The 14,749-nt window shown below is 46.0% G+C and overlaps 1 protein-coding gene across 9 annotated transcripts in view; it reads right to left on the reverse strand.

The window, feature by feature from the left end:
- Positions 1-14,749, reverse strand: part of ncor2 (nuclear receptor corepressor 2) — a 67,419-nt gene that overhangs the window by 15,668 nt on the left and 37,002 nt on the right. For all 9 annotated transcript variants that reach the window (XM_081703042.1, XM_081703041.1, XM_081703038.1 and 6 more), the window contains 13 exons: positions 14,058-14,110; positions 11,935-12,001; positions 11,331-11,503; positions 10,989-11,076; positions 10,334-10,512; positions 9,225-9,279; positions 9,013-9,111; positions 7,120-7,298; positions 5,804-5,961; positions 5,092-5,154; positions 1,252-1,394; positions 788-926; positions 20-422 (listed from right to left, as the gene is read on the reverse strand). In XM_081703042.1, coding sequence (XP_081559168.1) covers positions 20-422; positions 788-926; positions 1,252-1,394; positions 5,092-5,154; positions 5,804-5,961; positions 7,120-7,298; positions 9,013-9,111; positions 9,225-9,279; positions 10,334-10,512; positions 10,989-11,076; positions 11,331-11,503; positions 11,935-12,001; positions 14,058-14,110 — 1,799 coding nt within the window. The remainder of the gene's footprint in view (positions 1-19; positions 423-787; positions 927-1,251; positions 1,395-5,091; positions 5,155-5,803; positions 5,962-7,119; positions 7,299-9,012; positions 9,112-9,224; positions 9,280-10,333; positions 10,513-10,988; positions 11,077-11,330; positions 11,504-11,934; positions 12,002-14,057; positions 14,111-14,749) is intronic.

Consider the following 14,749-nt stretch of genomic DNA (forward strand, 5'->3'; position numbering starts at 1 on the left):
TCCAGCCCAGGCCACACACCTGCTCTTCTCGGCGCTGTCTGTCTCCTCAGCCTCATCAGCGCTGCAGGTGGCACTGGAATCGCTGTCCTGTGCTCCACCTTTGACCCCATGCTCCTTCTTCCTGACCTCTCTCTTCCCCTCCTCCGTCTCCAGGGCAGGGGGCTTCTTATCCTCCGCCTGCATCTCCTGTGGCCCCTCCATCCTCTCCACCTTCACGCCGCCCTGCTCCACCTTGACAGGGGGGGGCTTCTCCTCCGGTGCCTGCCCCAGGGCCGATGATTCCTTTTCCGAGGAAGAGGAGGACGAAGACGATGTGCTGGGACCAGCTTTGGAGCGGCACGTGCTCTCTTCTTTGACCTTGTTGCCCTCCAGTGGGCGTGGCGAGGGCAGGCTCTCCGTGTCTGAGCTGTTGTTTGGGACTCCTGGAGAAAGGGACATGTTACAGCTGATGCCCCAGATACAGACACACCTTTAAGTAACCAGATTTCTAGAACAGACTAAAGTTGTCCTGCCCCCCAAAAGATTGCAAATATCTCATTTTTCTGGTTCTTCTGTTTGAGTTGGTGTAAGATCAGGTTCTGTTCAACGTGTGCGTCACTAAAGTGTTACAAAAAACAACATCTGCAGTGGAGTGCACAAAGTTTCCAGAAATGGGATGCTTCACCAGCTGTGCAAGCAAAGTGCTTCTGAAGATCTAGGAGGAGCCGGTTTGTGTGTGTGTGTGTGTGTGTGTGTGTGTGTGTGTGTGTGTGTGTGTGTGTGTGTGCGCGCGCACGCATGTGTGTACCCTCTCCATCCTCTTGCGCCTCTTCTTCATTGCCGCTGACCCCTGACCCCTCCATCTCCTCCTCATCAGCAGCAGAGGGTGCACTGGTCTCCTCGCTCTGCACAGCCTTACCCTTACGTCTGGTCTTACGCTCCTGCTCCTACACAAACACACGCACGCACACTAGTTAAAGACACAAACATATGTACAACTCCTACAAAATACACTGATTCCTACCAAATACACAGGCAAACGTGAAGCTGCACATAGTATCTCTGGAGAATGAACTGTAAAGCATTTAAATGAGAAATCAGAACTGAACGAATAATGATGGGTTTGAATTTCAGTGAAAAAGATCGGACACACGTAGGGGAAATCATGGGAATCGGACACCTAGGGGAAATCGGTTTCCATGGCCTGCTTCTTCTCACACACACACACACACACACACACACACACACACACACACACACACACACACTGACCGATCTCATTTTATGCTGTTGGAGAATCTCGTCGAGCTTCTGTCTCTTCTTGTAGTTGAAGTAGAAGTTCTTGCACTGGGACACTGTTTTGGAGCCCACTAACTTGGCGATGGATGACCAGTTGCGGCCATACTGGAGGAGTCCTGTGCGCGCGCACACACACACACACACACACACACACACACACACACACACACACACGAAATGAGGAAACAATTAAAAAATGGGCTTTTTGTTGATCTGAGTTTATCACTCAAACCCGTGTATGTCCCTCTTAGGCCTGCTGGGTTTTTCACTCTGTGCACATCAATTGGAAGCTTATATTACAACACTCTACGGCAATGATGCCTTTTAAATAAACTGTAAATTTCATTGTACTTCTCCCCTTCTCCTCTCTCCCTCACATATTAAGTGGAAACTGCCAGCTGGCTTTGGACTAGTTAACCTCACTCAGCTAACTAACTAGAAATTTCTGTTTGTCATCTCCCTGGTCTGGCAGTATTCCAGTACAGCGCTAGTCTCCCTGCACAGAGAGTTCCAGTACAGCACTAGTCTGCGTACAAACGCACACGCACGCGCACACACACACACACACACACACACACACACACACACACACACACACACACACACACACACACACACACACACACACACACACACACACACACCTTTTGATCATGTCTACTGCTTTCTTTTATTTACTTTCTCACAGGCACAAAAACATACACAACTGCAAAAGAGAAAGACGTACACATACACACTGCTGGTTTAAGAAACAACCATAGTCACTACAACTTCAAAGAATGTGTAGATACCTCAGCTGTGGACTTGTGTACATATAATCAGAGCCGGGCTCAGCAGAGTCTCTTTAGCACAAACATCTACACAGCAAAAAGGCCAGGCAGTCAGCTCCTTCATACTCTCTCCCTTCAGTCCAAACCAAACACCAGCCTTAGCTACACTGGGGAACAGTAGCCACTTGATAGTTACAGCCAGTCTGATCTAGTGATCAGTCCACCTTTGCAAATTTAACATCCTCTGGAAAACCCTCCTCTGGAAAACCAGATCATGCAGAAGGGTGCAGGCCAGAGTCTGTGGCCTTCACCTCTTGCCACGCCTGCAAACCTTCAGCTCCTCCAATCGCAGATGCACTAGTCTGCTGCTGTCCAACCAGCGTCAGAGGCACTCTAGGTCACTCTCCAATAGGAGTCATCTGAAGCGCTGCACACTGCTCTGTGTAATCCAGTAAGGGGCTTGTTTGGAAGAAAAATATCTAAGGCTTGTCTACTCCCATTTGTCCACTCAATCAGCCTCTCATTTCATTCTTTCATCTGGCCATCTGCCCACCTCATCTCCATGGAAATGCACAGAGCCACAGGAATGACAGTCAACGCTCACACACAAGCCAAGGGAAAAAAAAGAAAGAAAAAATAAATAAGAGAGAGAAAGGGAGACTGTGAGTAAGAAAAAGAGGAGTGGTGGTGAGAGGATGGAGTGTAGCTCAGCACCCTGCTCCCACCTTCTTTCTGCCTGACTCTTCAAACAGCACTGCTCCTTTCTCTCTCTCACACACTCATGTGCTTTCCCACTCTGCCACTAACCCCCCCAATCTCTCTCTCTCCCTCCCTCTCAAGGCCACAGCTTTTTACACAATCTGTTTCAATGACTGTGTGGCTGGACTTTCACAGTATTGTGGAGCTGGGAGGAGGAACGTTCTTGCTTGTTTCCCTCCCATCTTGGGTCCCACCCCCTCTCAATCGGTCGCACCCCCCTCTCATTCTCTTACATATGATCATTCTATGTACTGTCTGTGGCAAATAAACTCATGAGCACACCGGGTTCAGAGACAGAGATGAGTGAGGTTTGTTACTAGTACCATGAGAGAGCAGAGGGGGTTTCACATTGTGGCTGAGTGGCCTGCTTTTCTTCCTCAATGTGACCTTTCCTCAGTCATCCACAACAGAGAGACAAGCCGGAAGGCAGACAGACAGAGAGAAAGGGAGAGAGAAAGACAGGCAGACAGAGAGAGCGCAAGAATTTGACACTCTAGATCCTGGCCCAGAGTAAGTGCAAGTGGGCGTGCGCGCGCATACACACACACACAGAGAGATTACCCCGCCTCTATGCCAGAGACTGATGCACTGCAGTCCTTTAAAACTCAGCCAAGAATCTTCAGTACGCACAAACACACATGCTGCTGTGAGTATGAGGAGGGACTCCAGCTAAACACCCCCCCAGAGTGGAAGCAGTGCGGTGAGTGCTATGGTCTCTGGCTCTGCACGGTGTTCAGCAGAGCTGGGCCTTCACACTGACTCAGAGGCCTTACAGCCACTTCACACACTCCTATGCCATCTCTAATGCTCTGTAACAAGGCTGCAGAAAGATGCTTATCACATGTGCTAAGGCACTCTACACCAGCATGTGTCAACACACACACACACCAAGTGTATAAAGGCTTGAGAGACTCAGAATGGTCTCTATAAACTGTGTGTGAGGGTGTGTTATGAGAGTGTAAAGTGTTAGTATAGTATTCTGACTGGGATCTAAATTTGAAACATTTAGAAACACACACACACAAACACACACACACACACACACACACACACACACACACACACACACACACACACACACACACACACACGTTGGATGCAGCCAAGTCCAAAAAAAGTGCTGATTTTTATAGCTACAGTGTGCATGAGGTTCTATTGTGCTCAGCTTTGTACCACAGTTACTGAAAAGTGATTAAGACCCACCAACACACAGAATTAACCCAGTTACACTAAATGAGCCAGTTAACCTCAACAAAGCCCTAAACAGATGGACAATCTATAGCAGCCTGATATGATCTCACCCATCTGACTTCAAAAGGGCAGGTCTGATCAGACAGCTCTGGTCATAACCTTTAGTCTGAGCACCTTCATGTCTGGCAGGCCACACTGACCATCACAAAGGGAATATTTCAATTCTCATTGTTAGTGTTATCAGCAGCGATAAGAAATAGCATATGAAGTGGGAAGGGGCACTCCTGCTGTGTGTGTATGTGAGGTGTGTGTGCACTGAAGTAGGTCAGCAGAGTCAGGCTTCTCTAAAGAAGCTGATGGCAACTGAGTGCATGTGCATAAGACCAAATGTGCTGTGACCATGTTTAATGCTGACGGGGCAGTTGAGAGGCCATCAACATTCCACGACTCTATCCACATCCTCCCTGACACCGCCCACATCACTGGCCCTGCCTACATCCTCTGGGAGGAAGCACCTGTCAGGACTGATGTGCTATAATAAGTGTGCAGGAGTGAATAAATGAATAAAAATCGCTATAGAAATCTGAAAATGTTTGGGAGAGGATTAAAGAATGTTAATGCCCAGTAAACGCTGTAACAAGATCTCACCATAGATACCAAAGAGACGCACACAAACCCAATTACACAGACATATAAATGGGTTTGGATACACTCTGCGTGCGTACTCGCGTGCGTGTGTGTGTGTTGGGGGCAGGGTGACCTGGTTCAGCCTGGATCATTTTAACCTAACTGATTTGTGTTTGTTGCACAGCGTGAAAGGAGTTCAAAGCACCCACAGAGGTGCTTGAACAGCTGAGGTTAGTCAGAATGCTTACACAACACACTCACAGACACAAATCAATTCATTAGCGGGGTCATTTGCATATTTGATGTGAGTATTGTAAAGGCCAATATTGTGATAATGATTTACAACACTGCATTGTGATGTAAATGTTTGTGTTGTTGCTAAGCTTGTAGCTTGTGTGTAATAAAGCTCATCAGATATAACTATTCAAACATTCAGTGACACCCACCCACCCAGCCAGCCTCTGACCTTTCTTGGCTGTCTCCATTTCCTCTTCTGTCCAACGCGAGCTTTCATTCATCTCCAGATTTGCTGAAATGAAAAAAAGAGACCCCGATTATTACATGGTACTACACGTGCCCTGACTGAACTGAAAAAGGTTCACTTGCGTTCCTGATCATTGAGAATTTCTGCCCAATGTAAACTTTTCACGGATCTGGAGCAACCCTTCATATACGCCTCATCGTTAAGTCTTACTCAGAGATGGGAGCTTGCCCTCAGTGCTTGGCCTAAAAGATGCCTGCTTATGAAGCACTTCACCAGTATAAGGGACCCACTTCAGGCAGAAGCTGGAACTACTCTAATCACCGCATTAAAAAACAAACCAAAAAACCCCCATAAGTTTCCACTTAATAACTGGATAAAAGCAACACCCATTCCAGATCGGGCTGAACACAAGCTCTGTCAGGCACAGGGTGCTAGCGTGACACCCGCTCAGCACTTAAGCTTGCTGGTTCAGACCAGAAAAGCAGACCTATGAGAGGGGTATTCCACACCAGAGGGCAGCGAAGAAACTCTGTGGCCAGAAGACCAAATTGCATCTCGGGTATAGAGGGTGCATAATGAGGGCTTGTTTTTGTGTGTTACATTGTGTGTCTGTGAAATGTGCATATATGTATGTGTGTGTGTGTGTGTGTGTGTGTGTGTGTGTGTGTGTGTGTGTGTGTATTTGTGTGCTGACCCAGTTCGCTGCTAAGTGGAGGGGAGCTGCTCTCTTCTTGCTCGTTGGCCATGGAGCGGGTAATCCTGCCTTTGCGGTGTCCTCGGCTGTTCGCCGTGCGACGACCTTTAACCACCGGGGGCTCCTTCTCCTCCCCGTCCTCTCCTGACGTGTCATCTCTAGACAACGCAGGGTTAGAGAGAAAATGTTAAGAAGACTCTTTAAATGTCTGCATCCTCCTCCACACACCCACCCACCCACCCACACACACCCCTCTCATCATCACGTTCATCATATGTTCAACAAGAGATAGAAAGTAGGCAAGGCTGCAAGCGACAGACACCACTGGTGGCCTACTGAAAGTGAATCTGATGATGGAAGGGCAGCACTGCTCCTGCCAGGCCAAGCGCCAGCCCGCTGTGTGTGGGTCAGACGGGCGAGATCTGAGATTTCGCAGCCGTCGGCACTGCGAGAAACCCCACTGGAGTCACCATCGGCTAACCTTTCAAAGTCCCACTCACACACACAAATGTACACGTTTGCTGCATTAGAGCAGGAGTGAAACTAGCAACTCGGCAGCAGAGTTCTGAAGTCTGCTGGACATTGGGGATAACTCCACCCACAGAAGAGTGGGGAAGTGATTCTGCAATTAGGTAATACACCATCGGTCCCTTTAGTCGTCAGACAACCTCTCCATGCAACAATAGGGTGGAACGCTGCAAACGTGGATTAACAAAATCTGGCTGTAATGAGTAGTCCGTTAAGCCTTCTGGAAAAGAGTTGGGTTGTTATTTTTCCCCTCTATGGTGCACACACAGGCCCCCAGCAACGTGTAGGTCAAGAGAGGTGTGCAACCCCAGTGTAAACTAGAGTACTAGAGTCTCTTTCTCGGGCGCACGCATGCACGCACACACACACACACCCACACACACCCACCCTGATGTATCCGCTGAGGTGCCTTGAATCAGGCCAGTGATTATATGCTATAACTGTACAGAGCAGATGTGCTGAGAGCAGCTCTTTAGGTGTTTTTATGGTGCGCCCTCTCCCGTGGCCGTTAATATAGAACGCACCTGTGAACGTCTCACTACCCACAGAGTGGGGGTTGTGCTGTGGTTACAGTCGGGGTGTGTTTGTTGCGGTGCTGTGGTGGTGGTGGGGGGGGGTTGTATTATTACTCTGAATGGCAAATGAGCTGAATGCTTTTCCCATTACATAACTGCCTGCTACACACACACACACACTCATGTTATGAAGCTGAATAGAGGGATGAAGCACAAACAATAGCTAAGTGAGAGAGAATGAGAACTACCCCTGAAGAGAGCGGGGGGACTCACTTCATGGCGTCCTCCTTGTCGTCTCCCTCGGGTTTGTCCTCGTCTCGCTCTGCCTCCTTGTCCTTGTCCTCCTTCTCCTCCTGGCTGCCGCGGCTCACCTGCTGCTGCTGCTGCTGCTGCTGCTGCTGCTGGTTGTGCTGCTGCTGCTGCTGGTTGTGCTGCTGCTGCTGCTGGTTGTGCTGCAAGTGGAAGAGTAACAGCACATGAGCCATACACTGCAGCACACACACACACACACACACAGCAAACGCATGCATACAGACACACCATGTTGACCTTTCACACTGAACAGCGTGGTATGAGAGCTGAACAATAGCCCCGCCCCCTCCGCACATGTTCAGAGGGGAAGGGGGAAGTGAGGCGAATGCCAGCGGCACTCTCACTTCTTCATCTGCGGTTTTCCTCTGAAGGTTTTACTTTACTTTTCTTTACTGAGTCATGACCTGATGCAGACCTGCCAGAGCATGAACAGAGCAGCCAGCACAAAGGGACAGACGCCTTACAGGGGGGCCCGGAGGGGGGGGGTGTGAGGAGAAGAGAGGAGACAGAGGAGATCCATGGAAGGAAAAGTGCAAAAATGTCTCTCTCTCTAGCCTGATTCTGCTGGAGTTTTCAGCTTGAAGGACAGCACAGAGGAGCAGTTAAATTAACTCTGGATACGGGCAAACACACGTTTATTAAGCAAATATGCAACGACACTTTGATTAAAACACACACAGTTTTCGACTCTGATTAACAAGGCACTCAGCCACACAGGAACAACAGCGTTCTCCCTTCTGGCTCTGCCTGTAAATTCCGTAAATTGTTTACTACTGCCATACTCATTATAGATAGGTGATTTCCATGAGTTCACCAAGCAAAAACCTATCCATTTAACTGATTTTATTTACGTGTGCACACACACACACACACACACAGAGAGAGAGAGAGAGAGAGAGAGAGAGAGAGAGAGAGAGAGAGAGAGAGAGAGAGAGAGAGAGAGAGAGAGAGAGAGAGAGAGAGAGAGAGAGAGAGAGAGAGAGAGAGAGAGAGAGAGAGAGAGAGAGAGAGAGAGAGAGAGAGAGAGAGATCTGCTGTTGCTGGGAGATTTAAAAAGTTTTTTTTTTTTTAATTAAAGATTAAAAAACTGTTTAAATACAAACTAATTTATTTGTCTCAAAACTAACATGCACACAATGCGTTTTGCAAAGGCATATAGTAATGATACAAATTACTTTCTAATCTTGTCCCCATCAGTGAAATGTAATGTGTCTTATACCCTAGCTAGCTAGCTGCCTAACATATAGCTATGGCTAACTAGACTGAAGGACGAGGAGGTATACTGCAGAAATAAAGGTGACCGTTAACTTAGCCAGCAGCTAAACTTTAAAGTTAACACAGTGACTTGTGAAGATTTGAGACCTGAGAAAAAATGTTTTACAATTACCTCACCTAAATGATGCCACCCCAACGAAATGTCTGAATAGGGCGCATATGGCTCACAGTATGCCGCAAGGCAAACTGCTGCCTTATTAACCTACAGAAAAGAGAATGTGGAATCCATCCCGCGCGCTGACACCATAGTGTAGCACAATCTACAGGGACGGGAGTGAAGTGTTACCCTGTTTACTATCGTCTATAGACACTGAACTCCATAGATTTTTGAAGGGATATTTTAAGATCCAATACAATCCAGGTAAGAAGATAAAAGAACCCCTCCGCCAAACAACAGTTGGCCATAATTTTACCGCAGTAGAGAAAATCCCAAAGGACAAACAAAAGGAAAGCATCCATTTTTTTATTCATATACATTTCACACATACGTTTTATCATGCTTGTGTCCACTGGCCAATATCCTTTGCACAGGAAAACACTAACAGCATGCTGAGTAATATAGTTAATGAGGGCCGGTACCTGGCTGCGGCCTCTGCGGCGGTAATTTCTCCGCACAATGTTCTTATAGTTCTCATTCTTCTTTGTCAGGTAGTAGAAAAGCACACACTCAGCTACCGTCTGAAAATACACACACATCCCATGTTTTCCAGTTCCAGTATATTAATAAATTCCAGAGTTCAACAGTCTGTGTTCACAGTGAGGCTTGGATAATAATCAAAGGCCAGGTGTACCTTTCTTTCCAGAAAAGACGCTATCAGGCCAAAGTTCTTTGGGTGCTGGATAAATCTGGAGAGAGAGAGAAAATTATAAAGCAAAGTAAAAAGAACTATTTAGAACACTGGGATTATGAAACTAAAACTCAAAGTAAATCAGAGTGTTATGTGGCCATAAACAGAGTATGAATTGGCAGAGTATATCCTTACTGTCAGAGATACAAAGCAGAGACAGATCCTAAACAAGTACAGGCTCAGTGAGTTCAGTCTGGCTATAGAAAGGGGCAGACACTGCCCAAAGAGGAAAGAATATGTGCTCACTGCATGACAGGTGAGCTTGAGAGGCATTTTCTCTTTTAATGGGAAAAGTCTAAGAACGTACATGACTTTCACATTAAAAATACTAAAAACAATTCCAAATTTCAATAATATTCAAATAAAATTTAAAATCATTGTTGGAGCAGAGCACACATCACCCCTGTAGCAACATGTCATCACCTGAGAGAGTCAGAGACAACCTCCCTTCTCCTCATTCCTACTTCCCATAACTAAATCAGCAACACACACACACACACCTCTTTACTAAATATGTTTACATATTAAGTAGTTATAATTTCTTATTAAATGTCTAATGACGTTAGATGTCATTATAAGTTCTCTGTTAATATGTTATTACTATTATTGCTCTTGGTGGCAAGGATGGTGCTTTTGTTGTAATTGTTATTATTGGTATAATAATTATAACATCAAGAATAATAATTATGGGAAGTTGAAAATGTAAACATTTTCAATCCTTTGCCGTCATGCCAATAAAACCATCTTGAACTAAACAACTTTTCAGCAAGCATGATGCACGCACACGCAAAATCTTTTATCAGCACTCTGCAGCCTCTGTTGTGAAGCTGTGGCTTGGTGCACTACACTGTGAAAAACTGAAACATCAGCTCATTGTGACCCTTATACAAAAATCTAGTTCTGAGTAACAACATGAGGGAGGTGTGTGCGCACACGCGCGTCAAAAACAGACAGCATGTTTTTACACACACACACCCCACTTCACCTATCTACTATCAAACTCACACGCATACCAAAGCAACTGGCACCCTCAGTGTAAACACAGTTCTTACTTCTCACGGAAGGTGTCCTTCTCCTGGTCACTCCACATGTTCATGACCTGTCTGTCTTTGTAGATCTTCATAGGGTCGTCCATCAGGCCGTTCATATTAATGAACTTTATTCTCTGCTGCTCTGCATCGAACAGCATGGGCGGGATCACTGCCAACTGACGCATCTGCTTCTCCGAGTTCTAGAGAGAGAGAGAGAGAGAGAGAGAGAGAGAGAGAGAGAGAGAGAGAGAGAGAGAGGGGGGGGGGGGGCAAGGGAGGGAAGGCGAGAGGAGGGAGGAAGACAAACAGAGTGGAGAGTGAGAGTGAGAGAGAGAATATGTTGGAAACAAAATGGAAGCGAGAAAGACATTCAAGAATGTGAGTGGAAAAAATAACAAGAAGAAAGAACAGAGAGTGTTTGAACTGTCTGATATGTCGAGGAGACTGTGTGTGAGCGCGCGTGCGCACGCACACGCAGGGTGTATGTCAGCCGCAAAACCTCCCCAATTGTGAAACAAGACAGTGGTGTGACATGTAAAAACAAATGTGTGCCTGTCTAGACCATGTATCAAAACCACCCAATCCACACACACACACACACACACACACACACACACACACACACACACACAGAGGAAGTGGTACTGAGAGGGAAGGAGTGTGTATGAGTTCTCACCTCTTGCTCTGAAATGCCATCTATGATTTCAGACACCTCATGTTCACTCCGTGCTGCTGAAGCCAGACTACCACGCTGGCCCACTCTACTGTAGGACAGACACACACAAACACAAATGTTAGCACACACCCATTCTAATTTGTACTACATTTAAACACACACACACACACACACACACACACACACACACACACACACACACACACACACACACACACACACACACACACACACACACACACACACACACAGCTTCAAGCATATGTCTAACAAGAACACTGGTGCACACAACCCTTTAAAAAAGCTGAAGAACTACACTACCCACAGTGCTCTACGGCTTACTTCTGCATGCGTTCCTGCAGCTCTCTCTGCTTGCGGATCTCTGGGAACTGTTTTTCGTAGTACTCTCGGACCTTGCTCTCCTTGGCTCTGCGGCGAGGGTTATTCTCTATACGTTCCACTTTCTTCTCCCAGGCCTCCATAAGCTGGTCATAACGCTGACAAAACTTCTGCTCCTGGACACACAGGTGTAATCAGTGCACTTTGATTCATTCTAATTTCCCATGTCCAGAGAACAAATGTTTTCCATACAATTAGTTATAAAGAGTGCGAAGATTCTCAAGAACTCTACCATGGAGACTTGCTGTCAGTCAGAAAGCTTTTCATAGTGCTCACACGCACATTCCCATGCACGCACATTTTTTAGTCTGAGCACAGTGCATCATGCTCCAGCCTAAGTGGCCAGAGTCTTCAGTAAAGAGTAATGTCAATCTGTCTTGTGCACTGTAGTGCGCACGGGGACATGTGGGGTCAGCTTATGGCACAACACCAAATCCTGTACACACTTCAATGAGCTCCAGAGTGGAGCAAGTGGGGAGTCTTATTATTTTTGCCCTCCACACAATGAGCTGTACGTGTATGAGAGCACAACAGTGTGTGTGTTTACCCATTGTTTGCGAGCATGGTTTCGTCTCTTGAAGTACAGAATAAGCTTCTTCCTCATCGCCTGATTTCTAGAGTTGTAGAAGCACATAATTCAGTCAGATCTCCACACACACTCATACACAAAATTTGTTGCCATGGAGACCTTGCATCACGGTATTTATCTTTAACGAGGCATGTGTTAGCAGGGCAGGATTTCTCTATACACGAGCACACACGCATGCATGCATGCGCACGCGCACCCACCCACCCACCCACACACCCACCCACCCCACTGGGCGTTTCTACAGCAACCTCCACCCAGCCGAGAGGAGACAGCGATGGACCCAAAGCTTCAAAACAGACAAAGATGTTTTAAGTGTGTGTGTGTGTGTGTGTGTGTGTGTGTGTGTGTAACATGTTGGTGCCTTTCAAAAGCTGATTTTATGTGATATTACCATTTTCCTAAATGAAAATGAGATTAAAAGAAAAACATCTTTGATCTGATCCTGACTATACACCAATATAGATCTAAACTGAGGCCAAGCTTTTGAATACAACTATTGCTGATCATAAACACATTAGAACGACTCCAAATCTGACTAAAGCTTAACCCAGTTTTGTGACTCACAAACCCAGAATAGAGCATGAGTTCAACATACAGCAAAACTTCAATGTTTCTAGTTTTAGGAAGTTATCCAATTTATCCTCTCAATGGACAACAAATGAGGAAAATTGCCATCAGATCTGAGCAACTCCTTTAAGTCCTTTATTTCATCCGACTGATAGTTGCATAAGGAACAGGTTCAAACATGAGCCCGCTCTTACTGTAGGTAAGGTCCTTTTCTCTCATTTCACAGGTCACACCATGTCATCCACCTCACTTACTGCTACTGCTACACACACACACACTTTAGCGGTTACTAGAATTTGGCAATTGGGGAGGGAGAGGCAGAAAGGGAAAGAGATATTAAACAGTGAGATATATTATACAGCAGATGGCAGCAACATTAGCTGTTGTGAGAGCACTGCCATTATCTAGACTTCAACACACACACACACACACACACACACACACACACACACAGCAGATTCAGTGCAGTATACCAAATATGTACTCCAGACATGAAGTTAGCCATTAGGACTGTTCTAGAATTAACACTTAGACATTCACAACAGCCAAAGGATGACCATAAAGATCCATGAACACAGCTTTAAAATGGCCCAGTAAGTAATGACTGTGTGCAACATCTACAACAGGATAATGTGGTAACATTTGTGCAACTGAACACAGGGTAGGAGAGGAGAGGAAGAGAGGAGATTTCCCACTAGACAGCAGTGCTCAGGTTAATAAAAGACTTTGAGAACACAGTTCCCAATTGTAACTGATCAAAGCACTGAACTGACACACACACACACACACACACACAAACACACACACACACCTGCTGCCTAATCTCTGTGAGAAAGTAAGATCAAAATCCAAGAGGAGCTGTGAAGAACATAAAAGAATGATAAAGAATAAGAGACCTGTCCATCAATATTACTGTCCAATTAAAAGGCAGCTCTCTAGAAGGGAGGGTCTTCACTCTTTTTGACAATTTTAACTGCTGATCACAAACTGAAGGAGCATGCCGACACACACACACACGCATAACACTTTAAAGATACTCCAGCAGCCACCCACACCTTTCCAACACTTTGTATGAATAAGGCCTAATAAAACACCTTGCAATTGAAGACTACAATTAACCCATTAATTCATTCATTCGTTCATTCATTCATTCATTCATTCCAAACTGCTGCTATGCTCATGTCTCCCATCTCACCTGAATCCCTGCAGTCAGAAAGATGACTTCTAAAGCTGAACATTTACATTTACGGCATTTAGCAGACGCTCTTATCCAGAGCGACTTACAAAAGTGCTTTGTCATTTACTCATAGAATATATCCAAGTACAGTATAGTAGGTTAGAATTAAACATACCAATGAACTAGAACACTGTAGAACACTTTTGTAGAGGAAAGCTGAGCCTTAGAACCATGTACTGCATAACGCTCTCTCAGAGTTATCGGTCTGTCTCCGCACGGGTCACCGTGAGAGAGGAAGAGAGAAGTGGAGGGGAGAGGAGGAGAGAAGAATACTCACATTTTGATGTTCTCATGGTATTGCTTTGTATCAGATGGCTGGTTATACAGTGGCTGCAAAGGAATGAGAGAGAGAGAGAGAGAGAGAGAGAGAGAGAGAGAGAGAGAGAAAAAAGAGTTAGAAGAGATGAAAGAGGTAGAATTCAGTTTCAGAGTGACACTGCCCCCCCCACACATCCCTCTCTTCTATGTTTCCTCTGCATTTTCCCCTCCCAAGTCAGTTTAAGAGACTCAGCACAACAGCAAACAGAGAGAAAGCCTGGAGGCTTTTCTCAAAACCACAACTGCAACCCAACAGTGGTAACACTACACCTGTCATTTCTAAACATCTCAGCACACAGCAGTGCTGAGCCCGAAATGACGGGGCCTGGCTTCTTATGAGGAATTAAGCTGGAAATGAAGTCTAATGTTCTAACCTCAGGACATGAGGCAGTAAGGGGAAACCAGCGGACTTTTAGAGAAAATCCCCTGGTGGTATCCTCAGCTAACCTTCAGGTGAGGATACTGCTGGGGATGACTGAGGTCTACTGTTCTCAACAGCAGCATCAAACCCAGCATAATTCTGATGAATCATCGGGACAGGTGGGAGGGGCCATGTGGGGGGGGACATATGCAGCTCCCCGAGGGATTGGTGGTTAAGGTGCTTTGTTAGACGTTGTAATGCTATGCCGTGGCCTCTGAACTGAAAGGCTG

The sequence above is a fragment of the Electrophorus electricus genome, chromosome 20 (assembly GCF_041902795.1).
Source record: "Electrophorus electricus isolate QZ-2024a chromosome 20, ASM4190279v1, whole genome shotgun sequence".
NCBI lineage: Eukaryota > Metazoa > Chordata > Actinopteri > Gymnotiformes > Gymnotidae > Electrophorus > Electrophorus electricus.